At 28.0% G+C, this 20,007-nt stretch overlaps 5 protein-coding genes across 10 annotated transcripts; 4 read left to right on the forward strand and 1 right to left on the reverse strand.

The window, feature by feature from the left end:
• The first annotated feature begins 69 nt into the window (after positions 1 to 69).
• On the forward strand, positions 70 to 1,694 carry LOC139992108 (ester hydrolase C11orf54 homolog). Its single transcript, XM_072012653.1, has 6 exons — positions 70 to 175; positions 256 to 354; positions 425 to 603; positions 689 to 950; positions 1,028 to 1,194; positions 1,346 to 1,694. Exons 1-6 carry the CDS (start codon positions 97 to 99, stop codon positions 1,517 to 1,519), a joined length of 960 nt encoding a protein of 319 aa, XP_071868754.1. The 5' UTR covers positions 70 to 96; the 3' UTR covers positions 1,520 to 1,694.
• A 168-nt stretch (positions 1,695 to 1,862) lies between these two features.
• On the forward strand, positions 1,863 to 3,571 carry LOC139992107 (solute carrier family 35 member G1). Its single transcript, XM_072012652.1, has 3 exons — positions 1,863 to 2,463; positions 2,555 to 2,770; positions 2,834 to 3,571. The coding sequence occupies exons 1-3, from the start codon at positions 2,152 to 2,154 to the stop codon at positions 3,314 to 3,316; spliced, it is 1,011 nt and encodes a 336-aa protein (XP_071868753.1). The 5' UTR covers positions 1,863 to 2,151; the 3' UTR covers positions 3,317 to 3,571.
• LOC139992096 (uncharacterized) lies at positions 2,918 to 12,067 on the reverse strand. 4 transcript variants are annotated; one of them, XM_072012633.1, is made up of 8 exons: positions 11,932 to 12,067; positions 10,662 to 11,027; positions 9,674 to 10,588; positions 9,401 to 9,526; positions 9,025 to 9,261; positions 8,630 to 8,957; positions 7,177 to 8,541; positions 2,918 to 3,057 (listed from the first exon to the last, which is right to left on the reverse strand). In XM_072012633.1, the coding sequence occupies exons 2-7, from the start codon at positions 10,988 to 10,990 to the stop codon at positions 7,204 to 7,206; spliced, it is 3,273 nt and encodes a 1,090-aa protein (XP_071868734.1). In that variant the 5' UTR covers positions 10,991 to 11,027; positions 11,932 to 12,067; the 3' UTR covers positions 2,918 to 3,057; positions 7,177 to 7,203. The 4 variants fall into 4 exon arrangements, with proteins under 4 accessions (XP_071868734.1, XP_071868733.1, XP_071868731.1 ...); XM_072012632.1 differs by lacking the exon at positions 2,918 to 3,057 and adding an exon at positions 3,288 to 6,592; XM_072012630.1 differs by lacking the exon at positions 2,918 to 3,057 and having other exon boundaries at positions 3,288 to 8,541.
• On the forward strand, positions 12,016 to 14,783 carry LOC139992103 (uncharacterized). Of its 3 annotated transcripts, none has more exons than XM_072012645.1 (5): positions 12,016 to 12,146; positions 12,714 to 12,804; positions 12,874 to 12,954; positions 13,032 to 13,109; positions 13,173 to 14,783. In XM_072012645.1, exons 2-5 carry the CDS (start codon positions 12,750 to 12,752, stop codon positions 14,516 to 14,518), a joined length of 1,560 nt encoding a protein of 519 aa, XP_071868746.1. In that variant the 5' UTR covers positions 12,016 to 12,146; positions 12,714 to 12,749; the 3' UTR covers positions 14,519 to 14,783. The 3 variants fall into 3 exon arrangements, with proteins under 3 accessions (XP_071868746.1, XP_071868748.1, XP_071868745.1); XM_072012647.1 differs by lacking the exon at positions 12,016 to 12,146 and adding an exon at positions 12,154 to 12,271; XM_072012644.1 differs by lacking the exon at positions 12,016 to 12,146 and adding an exon at positions 12,371 to 12,638.
• A 186-nt stretch (positions 14,784 to 14,969) lies between these two features.
• Positions 14,970 to 19,825, forward strand: Git (ARF GTPase-activating protein GIT1). Its single transcript, XM_072012636.1, has 13 exons — positions 14,970 to 15,312; positions 15,708 to 15,841; positions 15,912 to 16,024; positions 16,093 to 16,279; positions 16,350 to 16,480; positions 16,639 to 16,828; positions 16,888 to 16,960; positions 17,362 to 17,559; positions 17,629 to 17,795; positions 18,208 to 18,378; positions 18,445 to 18,624; positions 18,695 to 18,925; positions 18,995 to 19,825. The coding sequence occupies exons 1-13, from the start codon at positions 15,255 to 15,257 to the stop codon at positions 19,184 to 19,186; spliced, it is 2,025 nt and encodes a 674-aa protein (XP_071868737.1). The 5' UTR covers positions 14,970 to 15,254; the 3' UTR covers positions 19,187 to 19,825.
• Positions 19,826 to 20,007: the final 182 nt, after the last annotated feature.

Here is a 20,007-nt window from a genome sequence, read left to right on the forward strand (position 1 = left end):
TCAACAATATTTTTACTTATATTTGAATTATTACAAATCTATACTAATATCGTAAAAACAAACTTTTAGGTAATTTTATATATCAATATATCGATTATGACTACTTTAAATCCTAATGAACTTACCATAGTAAAAAGAGACCTACATGTTCCTTCTCTTGATGAAATAAAAGATGGTAATTCTTAACTAAAATATAATCTCTATTTATAAAAAGATTTTGTAATGTAATATAAATGCACATATTTTTTTTAATAGTCTTAAAAGAAGGATTGATTAAAAATTTCGCGGATGTAGAAGTAGAAGTTGTTGATTGCCCAGATTTAACAAAAGAACCTTTCACACTTGCTGCGCCAGGTAACTAATGTTTTAAATATTAAATATCTTTTGTATTATTTTAAATTAATATATAAAATTGAATATTTAGGATTAGGTGGCAACCCAACATTATTAGAAATTGGTGGACCAGCATTTCTTCTTCCTACTGTACAAAAAAATAAATTATATGACATCCAACAACTTTTGAATCACTTACAATACAAAGAAGACTCTTTTGTTGTTGGAGCAGGAGCTGGTCCATGGCCATATCTAAATTCCAACTGTGAGGTATAACAATTACAATAAACTCTTAGTTATAAATTTACATATTCAATTTAATTATTTCCTAGATAAATAATTTACTTTCTTCTAGCTTATAATGAATTTAACTGTTTCACCATCCACTGTACAAAATGGAACTCGTATTTCATCTGTCGATACAACAAATGGAAACTGTGTGCTTCAAACATTACCTAATACTGAAACAAGACTTGCTTTATTAGCTAATTTGTTTGTTATTGAAGGGAAACCAGGTAAAGTTTTAAAAGTCCATGCTAAAAGACGTACTGGAAATAATGATTTTATTGCATCTATGCAAAAAGCAATTGCTCTGCATTATCCAAATAATCTTGTTGGTAAGAAATTCTATTATTAATAAATATACTTGTGATAGATGCAGTTAAATTTTTGTATTAAATTTTTACAATTGTAGGATTAGGAGGAACGTTTTTAATGAAAGATGGAAAAGTTAAACAGCATGTTATGGCAGACTTCTCAAAAACTCCATTAAAGACGGAAGCACAACTTAATAACTGGTTACACTTCTATAATATGTCAACACCTCTAATTGCTGTTGGTACATTTGTCAGTTCTGAAAGTGTGAGTAAAGTTATATAAAAGTAGATGTTTTATAGTTACAGGATGAAGTATCTAAACTGCATTTTAATATTGATAATAAATGATCTAAAATCTTATTTAGTCTATTATGTGTATTGTTTCACATTATATCGCATATGAATTGTAATTTTAGGATTTAGATCTTCGCGTTCAGCATTTCCACAGTTTTTCCCATCACGGAGAGGGTGGACATTATCATATTGATACAACACCGGAAACTATTGAATACTTGGGATATTTCAACTTGGGTACCACACTTTACCGTGTAGATAAACCACTAACTGGTATTCAGTTTGGAAAGGATTAATTGCTGTTATATAATTGTATATACATTTTGTCTAAAAAGCGATGCATAAATGTTTATGGTATAATAATCTTACAAACATATTTCTTTTCTAACTATGTAATTCAAATTATTTGAAAGGAAAAATATATTTTTCAAATTATTTTACTATCATAATAAAAATGATCAATGAAATAAATCTATAAGGTGTATGAATGTATCTATAGGCTCCTTCAATACCATAACATACTCAATGTACAATTCATTTAACAAAAAATATAGATTCCAGTTATTTATATTAAGTTACATAATTATGAATAGATGTACTTCATTAATATAACTGAAATAAGTACATATACATATACATTAATTTCAAAATGAAAAATTTCTTTAAATAAATGTAAAGAGAACCATATTTTTATAACAAATTTGATCTTATAATTAACATTTTTTACTGTTTTACATACAGACGAATTTCAATTCGATCGTTACATTTTCCAAATCTTCCTACCAGCATTAATCTGTAATAAGCTGTTTGACGTGCAAAGCTGTATGTTAATTTTATCAGACAGCAGCTGTATTAGCGGTAAACGATAGTATACCGCAAATGTCTCGTTCAGTATAATCGTGTATTGTAGCTGTAAAACAGCCAAAGAATGAAATTCAGCATTGAATCTACTGCTTCTTATAACAGTATACATCCAGAATATCATTACACTGAACAATTCGCCAATAATGCTGAAACGTATCAAGAGGGTACCAAATGGTATGGAGTATTTTTGGCATTTTTATCAGGTACATTTTTTACAATTAGTTCTGCATTAGTCAAAGCAGTAGAAAACGTACATCCTATGGTATTACTGGCTATCAGATCTGTTCTACAAATGTTAGTTATGGCTACTGTAGCACTTAAAGTTTCCAAAAGTCTTTTTGGACCCAAAGGACAAAGAATGCTCTTACATTTGCAAGTATGTTAACTATAAAATTAATAATAGTTATATAATATTCTATATAATAATAAATAAAAATAATCTAATAAAGTATATCATCTTTTCTTAGGGAATAGTAGGTGGTGCAACTTTATCATTATTATATTATAGTTTTCGAAAATTACCTATAGGAGATGCTACAACAATCATATTTAGTTCTCCAGTGATTGTTATTGCACTATCTTTCATTTTGTTAAAAGAACCTTGTGGAATATTACGTGTGATAGTTATGTGTGCACTCTTTGCAGGTGTTGTTTTTGTATCTAAACCACCATTTCTATTTCAGGTAAAAGAACATTTTTTATATTTCTATAAATAAATAATTTGATGTAAAGTATTTCTTTTTTAGACATATAGAGCTGAATCGTACAATGTGATGGGATATGTATGTGCTATCTTAGCGACCCTGTTTACAGCTCTTAACATAGTTATTATGAGGAAGTGTTCGAAAATCCATTATTCAACAATAATCTTCAACCTATCTTGGTATTCACTCATTACAGCAATATTTTTCTTCTTCCTTGTGTCAGATAATCACGAACAAAAATCAAAGTTGCCACATGATTGGATTACCTGGAGTAAAATATTGTTAGTAGCACTAACTGGATTATCAGGTCAAATTTTAGTAACTAATGCGTTAAAGATAGAAGGTGCTGGAAAAGTATCAGTGACTAGATCTTTAGATATTATTTTAGCTTATATTGTACAAATATATTTTTTTGGAGATCAGCCTACATCAACCAGTATCATTGGAGCATTTCTAATCATAATCTCTGTTATATGTATGGGATTTGAGAAAGAAATTTATAATGTTTGTGATTTTATTCCCTAATTAAAGATACAGTACCTTAAATTATATACCTGCTCTTAGCATAAACATAGATAATATTATACATATTTTTATGAATGGTGAAAACATTGTTGTTATACTATTATTATGATTTCCATAATATAAAGTTTTAAAACTTTATACAGTATAATATTAAATTATATATAACTACCATTCATTTACATAATTTTTTCAACCGCATTAATTTGTATATTTTGTATAAGTTTTAATTCAAAATAAAAACAAAAGCAGCAAGTATTTGATAGTATAACTTAAACCGATTCTATCGAATCTGTACCATCTTTTTTTAAACTTGTCACTAGATAGAAATGACACAACTTTAAAGTATACAAATGAATACATATTTACAATTGTACACACATCATTACTATATGTACTTCGAATTATCCGTGACTTTGTGCGGACGTAATTAATTATATCTTTATAATTATTGACGCGGTTTATTAAAAAAAAAATATATATATAACTACGATTAACAACACCATACCATATCCAAGATAATAGTATGTACACTTTCTTTCTTTAGCTACTTTATCTCTGATAGATACAAACAATTCTATCGAGAAAATGCTAATTTAGAGCTTATAGATCTATACATATTCTTAGATCTTATATAGTTTACAACTTAAGTAATACATATACGAATTTTTCAGCAACTGTTTAAGATTTTATCATGCAACATAGTATTGTATGCTACACTATTTATTTTAGATTAATTATCGGTAGAAAGAAGCCACGGATACTTACATGCAATCAATCTTCTCATAGTTGAAAAAACAAAAAACTTATGTACATGTTCTTGTCTGTACCACTTCTTAAATATTTTATTTCGAAATTTCATCCAATTTGCATTTTTTTGCAATTATTGCCACCTGCACTAGCTGCTCTATGCACGCGTTAACTAAATCAATTTTCGAATCTTTTGTGTTATGCTTAAATAATATTAAAGCTACCGTTAAATGGGAATGTAATTATGTGTAATATTGAAATAAGAATTATTTATACATAATATATCAACCTTTGTCTGAGATTTTTGATGTTTTTTTATGTAAATTTATATTTACATAGTTCTTATCCAAAAGTTGTAAATTTACATTGGTCACATATGAATTTTTCTAAATTTATAAGACATCCCTAAATGTCTTGTATCATAATTTCGAAATAGTACGAAATCTAGTTTGTATTCTGTGAATTTAAGTAGTTTTAAACTGGTTTTAATTGTTTCTTTAGCATTACATCATTAATATAATTACATATACTACTAAAAAAATTAATCACTATTCAAGTATGTACACAACATACAAAATATGATGCTGTCCTATGAATATAATTATTAAACGCATTCTCTATTACTTGAATGTTTCTCTGAAAAGTGTCTTTTTCCTTAAATAATATTACCAATATCTTTTAATTTACTTGTTGAATTTTTTCAAATAATTTCGTTTATATATAAAAATATAGAAACAAATGAATAGTGGGCATTGTGCACCATTTCTATAAAGACAGATAAAAATATCAAATAATAATATATATATGTATATACACACATTGTTTTGCAAAATGTTACAAATGGTATCAGAATTTTTATTATATTCTTCATTATATTCAAAATATCTCTTAGTTATAAAAATAGAGCACACACTGGTTTTGATTGATTGCCTCATATAATGCCATTGAAATACAAGTAATTTAACTTTGGAATACATATATATATATATATATATATATATATATATATATATATATATATATATATATATATATATACAATCACGCATATACACATATATCACCTCGAAGCTAAGAAAGATATTACAAAAGTCTACAGTATCTTGGATTAAATATAATAAAATTATTGTATGTTACTTTATACAAGAAAATATATATATATATTTTAAATAATTTTTAAAACATAATATTCAATTATATGACCTTGCAGACTTTAAACAATTTGAAACATTAATTAGATGTTTTTTTATTATTTAACATAATATTAGATATTAATTAGTAAAAGATAAAACATCTGCAAAGCAATAAAAATCTTGAATATTTATAACATGTAATTTAGTAAACAGCAAATATTATTTTATATAAAATAATTTCAAATTTAATTTAATACAACTTTTTGAGATGAAATATGTTTCTTATTAATAAAAATTGTATTCAGAGTATTCAAACAGAAAAAAATGACAAGAGATAATTAAAAATTAATTGAACTATTTTTATCTGAAAATAAATAAAATTATTAAATCTTTTTAGTAATAATTAGAAAGAAAACTTTAGTATCTGTGTATAATTATTTATTTTTATGGAACAAAAATGCGATGTTGCAAAAGCTACTTGTCAATATATCTAAAATATTTGTACGATAGTATATACACTATCTCCAATACTCAAATCTTTACTCTGTAACATTAAACTTTTATGAGGTTATAGTAATATGTAAATTTATATTAACCAAAACAAAATATAATTCTACTTTTTCCTGTATGGTACTGTTTAATGTAATGCTATAATAGCATTCATCAGTTATAGTAACAGCATCAGCTATAAATAATATACAATTGATGGATGATATCACATCTAATGAAATATATATTTTCAACATGTAACATAAGTAAATAAATAAGATAATAGATACACTAGAACTTTGCCCTTCTTTTAAATTTGAAATTCATACTTGATTCTGCATATTATACCAGCACTTAAATTAAAATAATTTGGGAACTTATAACATTTAAGTTTTAATGTTTCCTTTTTCATCAAATTCTACACATGTTTCATATAATTACATAGAATGCCAAATGTATTAAAATGATTTTCTAATTTAAAAAAAACCATACAGATATGTTAGTATAAACAAAGTATACTATAATAATAATTATATTTTTATTATGAATACTATTAAACAGTAACAATGCATTCGTGTTTCTTGTGTCACAAAATGCTCCAAAGTATGAAAATTAATTTATAGAAATATGTTTCCATTGCAACTTGTGAAAAGTGTGTGTATTATTACATGTTACAATGTTACAGGTATTTGATTCAAGACAAATTTATAAGTATAATCTCCTTTTTCTTCAAATATGAATAAAATAGTTAATACCTATGTTTCCAATTATGCTATGTTGACTTCTACGTATTGTTATAAGTAAAAAATTAATGAAAACAATCTGGGTTCAGATGGTAATATTGCATACAAATTGTTTATCATAATACTTCAATGCATTGGCTGTCATGTGTCTAATTACTTAGGAGCTAAAAGCAAAGTACGGAGTAGATTTAATTCATATAAACGAATAATATATATTATAAAATACACTCGCATTAATATTTAGAATATCTTAATATTTTATGTACACAGCGTGCCATTATTTCATTTTTTGTTAAATTTCATTATAAAATTGTGGATTGTAAAAGAATGGTCTAATATTTCAATCCTTTGACAGGGGTAGGTGACTTTGTAAATTGTAAACATATAAAATATTTATAACATTACTCATTGTATCATGATTCAATATGAATTTTGAGCCAAACAGCTTTGTTAAAGAGAAACACGAATAGTATAAAAAGGATATAATAATAATGTTAATTGAAAACGATTATGTTTGAAAGTTTCTGCATACCATACATAGAATGACGTAATAAACTAAAGACAGCATCAACTTTTAAAATATATGTTAAACACAAACATCTGGTGCACTTCATAGAGCAACGAGTAGAGGACATTTTGGCATAATAACATAATGTCAATTGAAATAAACATATAAACTTTCATTGACCATTGTTAAAATATTGCTTAATTAATCAAATATTCTTAAAATTGAACAAATTTTGCATACCTCATTAACTTCATTGAACAAATTAAATCAAATGTGTATTGGAACATGGACCAATAATTCTGCTCGGCTGGAAAATACTGCAGAACACATTTCGCATGTATATTCTACAGCATCTGGTATTATAGTTTCTGGAATATCATCCACGGGGGCTATGACGCTATGAACAGCCAACATTCTTTGAGGCGTTGACTCAACTTTTACACTAAGTTTTACATTTCCAGTACCCACATCTTCGGTATTATTTGCTTCACCTACATCAGGAAGTATATTTTCTTCCTCGGTTGTAACACTTGCCTCGAATGCGACTTCTAAATTACTTCCATCCACTGAATGATCTATTAATCTTTCTGAATCCGTATTTTCTGTATTATTATTATTTTGTATTTCCTCGTGGTCAATATCTATTGGTTCTTGCTTAATTACATCTTTCTGTTTTTTAATTTTTCTCAAGACAGCTGATTTTTTTCTAGGTGATGACTCTATTTTTTCATTATTAATAGCAAGAATATTGCCATTATTATTTCTGTGATTATTATTTGACGTTTTTTGTAAGTTAGGTTCTATTTTTATATTAGTTAATGGCGATTGATGATGTATTGGTGTTGGAGGTAATAAAGTTTCTTCCTTGTGTTTTGGGAATGTTGCAGGTGTTGGTTGAAGTTTCCCTTCAATGTGATAACTAACGTTTTTTGTTCTTGGTCTGTTCCTTTCCCCACCCGGGAAAACACCTAACTTATGCTCTTGTGGCATCATTTTAGGTGTCCTTGTTACCATTGTTTTAGTTTTCTGTCCTTTTTTAACTCCATCACCACCAATTTCTACAGGCACTCTTGTTTTTTGGGTATGAATCATTTTTGGTCTACCAGGTTGACACGAAGCTTCAGCTTCACTTTTTTTTTCTTCTTTTCTAAACTTCTTCTTAGAAAGCTTCGATTTTCCAGGATTTAACTTTGAATTGCTGACGATTGAATTTATATTTTGTAAAGAGTTTTCAAAACTTTTAAGAACATTCTGATAACCTTCTTCAACGTTCGATCGATGTTGCTTATTTTTTCTTCCAAGCTTTCTTTTTGTATTATCATCTGAATCAGAACCTCCTTCTATATCATACTGCTCGGTCATACGTAACATCGTGTTGGTTTCATGGGTTTTTAATTTACGTCTTCTTTTATATTTACGTGGTCCAGTTTGTGGTTGACGTCTTAATGCGGTATTATCATCACAATGTTGCACAATATGAGCAACTATTTCTTCCGATGTTCCATACGCATCACCACATACTTTACATAAGTATGGTGTAATACTACCTACACATTTTGGATCAGGACCTGAATGATGAGCACGAACGTGTTCTCTGAGAACAACCTAAGGTAATAAAAAAGAAGTAATAAAAAATTAAGATATAATGTATTTAAATGGAATAGTAAAGTATATTTTAATTAAGCTGCCTTACTCTTTGATTAAAAGCACGTGGACAAATTGCACATCCATATGGCTTTTCTCCTGTATGGATACGTTCATGTTTTCTTAAAGTTCCACCATCAGCAAATGCTTTCCAACAAAATCTACAACCATATGGTCTTTCTCCAGTGTGAATGCGAATATGAATTTGTTGCGAACTACGACTACCAAATGTTTTTCCACATTCTCGGCATGGGAAAGAACGACCACCTAGATCTTTATTATGTGAATGACGGTGGCTAACTAAAGCTCTGCCGTCAGGAAACTCTTCTCCACACTCGTCACAAGCTACCATCTTATTGCGATGTGATACCATATGTCTAAAACAAGATTGTAGTAAGTAAAAGATTGGGGTTACAGACATATAAGAACAATTATAATAAGTACCTTCGTAATCTAGCTTTGCTATGAAAACGTTTCCCACATTTTGTACATCCAAAAGTTTTATCGACGTTATGAACCCATGAATGCTTTAATAAACTTCGTTTATCTTTACACGTTTTTCCACAAAGGGTACATGTATTTGGTGGAGCATCTTGAGCATGATTTTGTCGAACATGTTCAGCAACTTCAGCATCATCGCGACATCTTTCCCCACACAGTAAACATCGATGACCGGGTGATCTAGACAGGTTAAGCAATGTTTTATAGTAATATTCATTTAAATATAGAATATAAATAAATTTAGAATATAAATTTTCAAAATTATTATTATCCTACAGATCCAAACTTTAATTAAAAAGGAATCTTCGTTAAATAGTACCTAGCATGAAGTTCAGCATGTGCTAACAATGCCAAAGCTTCCTCAAACCATTCACCACAAACATTACAAACATGAAGTCGACTTGGACCTTCCATCATATCAGCAGCCTCCTGTTTGACATGAATCCTAATGCAATCAACATTAAAATTAATATCACATTGTAATTAATTTTCTTGCAAATTGGTCAAGCATTGAAACAAAATGCACTTTTAGTCGATATATGTAATCATAATAAATAAATATAGTTTGTCCACTAGCATAAAGTTATCTTACTTTTGATGACGTTTAAGTAAATCCAAACGATGAAAAGGAACACCACAAGTATTACAATAGAATTCCCCAAATCTTTCATCTCCTGTATATGTGGCATCATTATCATATTCCTCTGTATCAGATTGTACTGTACCACCATGTTTGATACGAACATGTTCTCTTAAACTATTAACATCCCAAAACATATCACCACAAGACGTACATTCAAATGGACTATCACCACCATGTATGCGTGCATGAGAAGCAAGTGCTTTTTCCCTTGCAAAACCAACACCACAATACTGACACACGTATGGTTTTGTTGGATCAGTTATAGGCCACCGTGGTGTTTGAACTTCATTTGATACAGGTGACATCTGTTCAGTCCATCTTGAGCTTGAGGCATAGTTACTACTGCGCGCAGAATTTCTACTAGTCATTTCCTCCAAAAGGCGCATATCTTCATCAACATAATCATAAGATTTACTGACGTACTTGCCCATTTCCATTTTGTTATCTTCCATATTGCGTTTCGAAATAGAATTATTTTTGCGTTTTCTTGGTACGCTTGATTGTACTTTTTTACGTCTACCTTTAGTAGATTCCTCTTCTTCTGGTGCCAATGAATCATCATCATTTAAATCATCCTCTAAACCATCTCGTGATGGTGCATAGGCATGAATCTTTAGATGATTCATAAGATCACATTTTCTTGCATAACGTGCTCCACATAAATTACAACCATGAGGTCTATCTGTTTGATGTGTCACCATATGATTCATTAAGTTTGCTTTCTTTCTGAACCTCCTGCTGCAGAAATCACATGGATAAGGTCTACTATTTGTATATGAATCTTGATCAATTGGCAATGGTATCTCCATATCATCATATTCCAGCAAATTTTCATGAGATACTTTTACTTCTGATATCTCAACTCTTCAAAATGTAAAATTAATTAATTACTCAATTTACTAAATTTAACTTAAAAAGATATTTTATTTAAACTTACCCATCTTCTGGACCAGATCTATCCCAATTATCTGCAATTACTTCTTCTGTAACCTGTATGTTCAAATAATCATGACCTTGATCTTGTGGAACTATGTAAATAGATTCCATATCGTTGGATTGTGGTACCATTAATATTTCTGACCCTGTCGTAGAAGTAACATTGGGAACTGACTCTACTGTTTCTTCTATTGTAACTTCTTCGCAAGCTCCTATCACTTCCTCTTCTGCTCCAACAAGTTGTGCTTCTAAACCACATATTACCTCTTCGTGAATAACATTTCCCACCTCCTCCACCCACTGTAGTGTTAAGTCTCCAGCAACATCCATTTTGTTATAATATAAACTTATTTGATCACTGAAATCACTATAATATAAGAATTACTCTTAATCTTAAAGTTGTTATAGTAATCATTTTAATTTCTTTTATTTCATTACTTCAATATGTTATTTATACAATATCTATAAATCATCTACCAGTATATACATAATACAGAGAACATATAAATACATAAACATCAAAAATGTATTATATGAGGTTAAATACTGACACAATTAATTTAAATCTAAAAAGATATGATTCAAATTCAAAAGAACAAAACCTTCTTTTTAATAGATGATTATCTACTTAATTTTGTAAGTAAAAATAAAACATTGTGAATTAAGGAACTGTTTTCACAGAAAGTCTTCTATTTATAGTAACTATCTTTGTAGTAAGAAAATAATTACTTTATACATTCCTCTTTATACATTTCCTATTGAAAATGAATTAAATTTATTTAATAATATATAATATTAAATAACATAAGGTACAATGTTGAAAGTTGCATGTGAAACTAACTTAGAAGATACAGTAAGAGTCATTCAAAATTATTTATCAATTATGCATTTAAGATTTTCTAAGAGCGTTTTCACTAAACTTTTTAAACAACGAATATTTAAAATGTTGACATCTAAAGGTTATATTATATAGGTTATGACTTTAGAGGTTATAAGAAGCATTTCGAAATAGAAAATTGTTTTACGCGAATGAACCAATTGATAGAAGTGCCAAATAGATCGGTAATGAAAAACAATGGGTGGCCGATCGGGTAACAGTATTTTACATATGATCAAAGCAGTAGCCATAGCCTCTCTTTATTCTGAGCCTCCTTCCATCCAATTACACATTACGAACTATGCTAAAGTAGTACTTGTTCGTGCACGCGTAGAAATTTTCTACCTCAATTCAATGTTGGTAGAAATAGACGCAATCACAATAATTTACTTACTGTTAAATATCCTCTACACAGCTATTAACCTAACCAAAAATACTTTATCGAGATTAAGAACAGCGTCAACCTTCGGTTGTTTTCAATTTGGAGGGGATACGTTTAGAAATAAATTTAACAAAATGGCCGACAGATGTGACTTTGGGGAATAGCCAACTATAGATAAGAAATCTGCGCAAAACCTTTCACATTTGCATAGTACTTGCCTGCAACAAGTAATTAATCGTGTAATGTACATTATATACGTAAGTATCCATAAAAATTATTGCTATTCGATATATAACTTTCATTTCTAACTTGTGGATTTAGAATTATAAAGTAAACGCGCGATATGTAAAATGTAAGTTCACAACTTTTCATTGGTGTATGCTATGCTTGCACAATGTAAATGCGCCATTCCATATAACTGAAACATGATTTGTCACTTACGAATCTATTCATTATTGTGTTTCATGATTAAAATCCGTTAAATTCTAAGAAATTTGAATTTGTTTATATACATTATCTTTACATTTGTATTTTATTTATGTTTTTAGTGTAATTGTTAAAAAACATTTAATTACTGTAGTACATTATGTGAAGTAAGAATGAATAAAATAAGTAAAAAGCAACTTGTGGTATAAATTATAATGTGAAAGATATAATATTTTGATACGTTAATACTCAATTAAGAATTAAAAATAATGCCTATTACATCTAGTTCAACAGTGGGTGTAAATTAAATTTTGTAATATATAAAGAATCTACATAAATGATATACATGATTACATATTTTCTTTCAGGGTAAATCCAAAGTTAAGCGACCACAATCAAAAAGGATGACAGAATATTCAACATGTTCAAAATTACTATCAAACAGTGTACATAAAAAAGGTAATTTTGCTATAGTATAATTTTCGTACATAAATATGTAGTCCTACTAATTAAGTTTTTATTTCATAGACTATGAAAGGCCTCAACCAATTAAAATTGCACAATTACTTCGTCTATCCGAAAATGTAAAAGGCATTCCTCAAGACAGTGGTACATATATATATATATTCTGTCCTTAATCTTTTTTATGTAAGTGTTATATATTCATAAAAATAAACAAATTTCAGTACGTAAAAGAACACAACCAGAAAGATTGGGTGCACTTTCAAACAAAAAAAGTATAAGGACAAATGTGGAACAAAGTGGTTAGTATGTATTAATATCTTTAATTAAATATTTATAGTAACATATAATTTTATTTTTATTAGGTATTCAAAATGAATCCTCTAAGAAGCATGTACGTAGATTTCTTAATTTTAATGGTACTCCTATTAATGCTACAAAAAATAACAATGAAAATAAAACTCAACCAGATAAATGTGAGCAGTTTCATCATAAGATTTCTAAACCAATAAAGAAAAGAAGTTTATTACTACCACCAAATACTATAAAAGATAAATATTTAGAAAAAAGTAATGTAAATATAACTAGGCAGTCAACAATATCTGAAATATCAAGAGAAATAGATGAAATAAATATTGACTCTAAAAATGAAAATAAAATCATAAGTGAATCCTTAGCTGTTAATATTAATTCTGCAGTACCATCTAAGAATAGGCAAATATATAATGAACAGAAAATTGTTCAATGTTCTAATCATTCAAAACCAAATCATACTGATATAAATCATGTACAACTTTTGGAAACATTACATGTGGCATTAAAGTCCTCTCAACAAATAATACCAAATAATGAGAATCAGGTGTTTACACAAAACAATTCAATACATGAGAAATTTATTCCAAACAAGAGTGCTTTAAAATATGACATATCATCAAAACCAAAAGAAACAGATAACTGTATTCAAAATTTATATAATGATATTGAAGATATAAAATTAGTGGCTTCTGGAAATTGTACAGATATGGATTCACCTGAGATGATCTGTATAAATAAAGATAAAATTATTCGATTGGAACATGATTTAAAAGATTTATTAAAAGAAACAGAGGAAAGGATAACTAAATTAAGATCAGTGTTAACACGTGTCACAGAATTACTTGTAAAAGATAGAGATATTACTTCTGATACTGAAAATAGAAGTAATAAAATGATGGACAAAGGAGTTCAAGTAGAAACTTGTTGCAAATCAGTACAATATTCAGAAGAACAGTTGAAAACACCTATTACACATATACCACAAATTACAGTAATAAACAAAAAGGATTCAAATGAAAGTAAGTCAACTGGAAATGATGAAGATAAAGAAAATGACAGAGGTTTCAATATAAGAAGAATGTCTGATACTGTAGTAGCAGATGGAAGTTTTCTAGAATTAGAAAATCAACTTAATATTATGCACGCAAAACCTATTCAGAATTACTTACCTAAACCAAAAACTCCTAAAATTCTAAAGAAATGTAAGCAGAATCGATCACTCAGAGAATATATGGCTTTAAAGTCAAATATAAATTTTTTAGAAACTCCAGATGGTAAAAAGTTCAGATCTTTATGTCAAGTAGATAGCATAGACAAATCTGTTAATGTAACATATATATCAAATAAACTGCTCACGGATCTTCAGAATTTATACTCTGAATCACCAGATTCTTAAATATGAATTTCTTTACATAATGGTATTGAATTGAAAGATATTGATAAATATATGTATTTAATTTATATACAAACGCTATACAATAATCTAATATATTATATGTAGTACAATTATGATTAGTTAATGTAAGTTTTATAATTGTGTATGTATATGTTAATATGTGTATGTTTACATTTTAATGAAAAAATTGTTCCAAATTTACATAAAAAATTTAAATATAAAATAAATATATGTATATTTTTTATTAAATAGAAATTAATAAATATATTTTCGTGTATTTATTAAAATACCAACAAGAAATTTAACAAGAAATTTGAAGTTATCATTCAAATTTAACTTCATAGATTTTATATAGATTACAAATATAAGTATAAAATAGAATTTCTTATAATATTGTTAAAGATATATAAGTTTTTGAAATACATGTAAAAAAAATATTTAATATAACGTAAAAATGGAATAGGTTAGAATAAAATAATGTAAGCAAAAGTGTATCGTATGATTGCATATCTTTTAGGATGCTCGATCAATGGTGCCACTACCTCAAGCTAGCTTGGGATGATTTCTGTCACAGTGAAATCATTAAATATATAATGACGTCCAAATTAGGAATTCTTATTTCTAAATTGGTTTTCGATGTTATTATTTTTAAAAGAACCTGTGCATTATGTTACGCCTTTTAAACTTCTCATAACAAGTCTAACTACCGTACTTTAACGAAATAAAGGTAAAGAGAATGGCTCGGCCAAAGCATAGAGTTAACACGGATATATGCGCTGACTGCGGAGCACTCGGTAAATGCATTCTTTTCTTTTAATGATTTATTTAACATACGATCTTTATTAAATATATTTAATTTCTTACTAATATTGTGTAATCATATGTTAATAAAAAATTGTTTTTAAATTGATTAAAACTAATTACATTTCCTATATACTTTTTCACATGTCTATGTTATGTAAGGTAACTAATTTATGTATCAGAAAATTATATTTTATTGATAATTTTTATATAATTGTCGAATTTTATAATATATATTATATTAACTTTAAGAAAAAATGATTGTTATTTGTGATTTTATTCATGCAATTTTTTTCTATTTATTACAATTTAATATATTAATTTATCACTAATGATTCATATTTTATCATAAAAATTACATGGAAATAAATTTTAAAATTGCTTTTAGAACCAGGATGGGCTTCATTGAACAGAGCAATTTTATTATGTGATGACTGTTGTGGTGTACATCGTAGCCTTGGTCGTCATATATCTCAAATAAAATCACTTCACAAGAGCATTTGGCATGCAAACCTCCTTAATGTTAGTAAAAATAAGTACAAATTTACTCAGAAAGTTTCTAATTTAAAAAATAATGATTATAAACTTATAGATGGTACATACATTGAATGATAATGGAGCAAACAGTATTTGGGAACATTCCCTTTTAGATCCTAGTAATTCGAAAATTAGTAGAAGAAAACCTCAAGCTAAGGATCCACTACAGTTAGTATAAAATATTTTATAACAAAATATGAGATAAAATTTTAATAGTGATTAAATTATTTTTATAGCCCAATAAAAGCTGATTTTATTAAATCAAAACATCAACATTTAGCATTCATATTACGTCCAAGTAAAGAAGAATGTTGTAGTGAAGAAGAATTAAGTAGACAGTTGCATAGTAGTGTTCGTACAAGTAATTTAGAAACTTCTTTAAGATTACTTGCACAAGGTGCTAATCCAAGTTATTTTTACAAGGTAGTTTTAAACAAACCATTATTATGCAGTTTAATGGTAGAAACATATCATACAATATTTCATTTTACAGGAAAAGGGTACAACACCTTTACATGTAGCTGCTAGAGCTGGTCAAGCTTTGCAATTAGAGCTTTTAATAGCTAATGGTGGTAATCCTAGTATAATTGATTCAAATGGGCAGACACCTGCTGAAATTGCCAAGTATGTAACTATTGGGTTGACAACTAAGTAATAAGGTGTCAATATCACCTAATGACAAAATCTGCAATCACTTAGTTGCCAACCCAATATATGCATATGCTTATTTTGCATATGAAGAAACATTACTTATATATGATTGTCATATTTTTGTTATTTAGAATGGCAGGACATATAGACTTATCTGACCGCCTAACTGAATGCATCTATGAATTAACAGATAGACTAACATCCTTTATATGTTCACGTAAACCAAACCATAGACTGGATGAGCATATAATTATACCTGAATGTACATTATTATTGGAGCAAAGTGATCTGTGTTTAGAAGGAAGGAATAAGTTACAAATGGTAAGTGTACTTTATCAAATTATAAATATATTTATTATATGAACCTCTTTTTTTTTTAGTTATCAAATCATTTGTTGGAAGAATTGGCAATGGATGTTTATGATGAAGTAGATCGTCGAGAAAATGAAGAAAGTAAGGACATAATTGCATTATATAAATCATTTCCAGAAATAAGTAGATTAGCATCTGAAAATAATTCTACATTATTCATAATTTTGAAGTTTTATATGTAGCTTTTTGTAATATACGAACATATGTATATTCATATATATAACTGATTTTATAGAAATTAAGTATACACAAAACAAACATATTACATTAATCGATGTTTTTTCATATATTATGCTATTAATATGCATGCTTTTTTTATTGCATCATTTTAAAGGAGAGGTGAGTTGAATTTAAAGGTTTTAATTTTATTTTAATATATGCATGATTTGAATAATAAAATAATTGTTATAGATACATGTTATATTTTAATCACTTGATAATTGACAATATTAATTATTTTTTACTTTATGTTCTTGAAATAGTTTGGTTTGCATCTGCATCCTTACCAGAAAAATGTACAGTGCCTTTCCTACCAGTGAACCCACAGCTATCATCAACAAGAAATCAAGGTAGACAAAAACTAGCAAGATTTACACCAAAGGAGTTTGCTACACTTATTATAGATTTTCTCATTGAGGCTCGCAGAAGACATATGCTTGCAAATAATGCACCATTACAAGGTTTGTAAGAAATTGTATAAATTAATTTCTTTAATTTATTCATTGTATCAACATGTGTAATATTTTTAGATCCAGCTATTTCTATACTTCGTAAAGAGCAACATGGAAAGTATGGGTCACAAATGTCTGATGATGAACCATTGTATGATAGTGTTGCTTCTGATGATGATTATGCATTGACATCATCTGACAATGCAGTGCCTGAATATTCCGCGCAGTTTAAAATGGATAACAAGGTGCGTATTAAATTACTTTAACATAAAGTTAAAAAAAGTAGTTATAAATACGGAAAGTATGGTATAAGATATAAAAAAGATGGACAATAAGTTACATGCTAAAAATAGATAAAATTGTATGGTAACGTATTAAAGGTACCAGCTCTAGTAACGAAAAGAAGAATAAGGAATCGGCTAAGTACATGGCTCTTCTGTAGACAGTGCTATTAGGCAAGTGCACAGGTCTGTTAGTGCATGTGCAGCCTTTGCCAGAGAATGCTATACAGTTCACTAAAATTTATAACATGATCATACTGATTATGTGTTTTGTTTTGTAACAACCATATAACTTCTAAAAGTTCTCTCTTTTTTTTTTACTTTTTTCTTCGCATAGAAGTGAAATTTCATTGTGTATGTTAAAATGTTACTACAGGAGGCTTTTGCACCATTAGCTAAGGGACTTCCATCTGTTGTTGAAGTTTTAAAAAAACAATTAACTCTCTCCGAATCTACTATCAAGGATCTCCGTGAGCAGATTCGTACTCTGCAGAGTACTGTAGAACAACTGACACATGAAAATAATGAACTGAAGCAAATGATTCATGTAAGATAAATATTTAATATCTTTATAATATATTGCAAATTAAAATCTGATGTACAAAAAATATAGGTAAAAGAATCTACTGATGGAGTTATTAATGGTCATGTTAGTGGAGAACAAGAGCCAGAACTAGAACCAGTGCTTGATATAAAAACATCTCTTAATAGGAGCAATCAACGTCCTGCGTCTATGTATGAAACACGAGAAGGTTTGCGAAAACCAAATTCGTGGTCAACGTCTATTTGTCAGGTAATAATTTGATGAAAAATTCCTTGATTTATGTTTCTTAATCTTATTGCATAAAATTTGATTGATACAGGCAAAACGAGATTCAGAGACAATATCTCGCAACAACACGCAAAGTTTATGGGAATGCGGTGCTCCTAATCTTCCCCCTAGCGAGGAAGTTACTCGAAGAACTGAACAAGTTACAAGAAGAATTCAGGAACTGTGGATGGCCATGCAAGATCCAAAACAACGGGAAGCTTTTGTACCTTGTGCAGAAAGAATTCGTGTTGCTGTTGCTGAACTCACAGCTATATTTCCCCAAGTAAGACATGCATTTCTTCTTTAAATGTAAACATAAATTTATATTAAACACATTCAAATTATGTTGTAGAATCCTATTGAGGAAAACATTAGATCTGCTCTGCGACAATTAAATGGTAATACAGGTAGACTTCAAGCAGAATGTTCTGGTCTTCAGAGATGCACTAGTGATATAGAACATATGGACAGATGCCTTCAGCAAGTACGTTCATGTGCTTATGATATTGCCAAAGCAACAAAGCTTCTTGTTACCCAATTTTAAACGTAACAGATCAAAGGCAAAGTATTACAAATTAAATAATTCTTTCATATTTGATGTATATAAATTGTACAGACGCTTAATATCCTAATACTCAAAATCATCACAGATTAATACATTGAATAAGTATTCGTCCTATATTACATAACAATAATTTGTTGTTTAATATTCTTATTTTTATTGTAATGTAAATAAGAAGCAAATTTTAACACATGAATATTCTTATAGTTTGTTAAATCGTATAAAACATGACACGTTTCAAGATTCGATATAATATTTACGTAATTTTTAATGTATGATAAAGACTGAATAGCCATGAACCAATGAATTTTATTAATATGCAATTTTAGTTTCTATACTTGGTTTTACAAATATACTTTCTGCTCATATAAGCTGGCATATAAGAAACAATTATAAATGTGAAAAAATTTATTGCATTCGTGTGATTAAAAAAAGTATTAAGTGCAATACCAAAAGATTTAAAGTATCTTAAAGTTGTTGTAAAAACCAGGTAAAAATTTTGTGCATTTTTAGTGCCAATAAAAAAATTTATTTTGCGGTATCAGTAAATAATTATTTACCATAAAAATGTATAATTAAAAGATTAATTAATAAAAATGTGTTTTTATTGATAACTTATAAGTGATGAAATATTTATAAATAATCCATTTTGTATGTTTAAATATTATATTTTATTACATATATAAAAAACCAGCTTATATTAAAGCATTACAAATAAGTGAGAATTTTGTCGCCAGTAAAAGAAGAAATGTTTTTACTATTATTATTATTATTATTATTATTATTATTATTATTATTATTAT

This window comes from Bombus fervidus, chromosome 11 (assembly GCF_041682495.2).
Source record: "Bombus fervidus isolate BK054 chromosome 11, iyBomFerv1, whole genome shotgun sequence".
Lineage (NCBI taxonomy): Eukaryota > Metazoa > Arthropoda > Insecta > Hymenoptera > Apidae > Bombus > Bombus fervidus.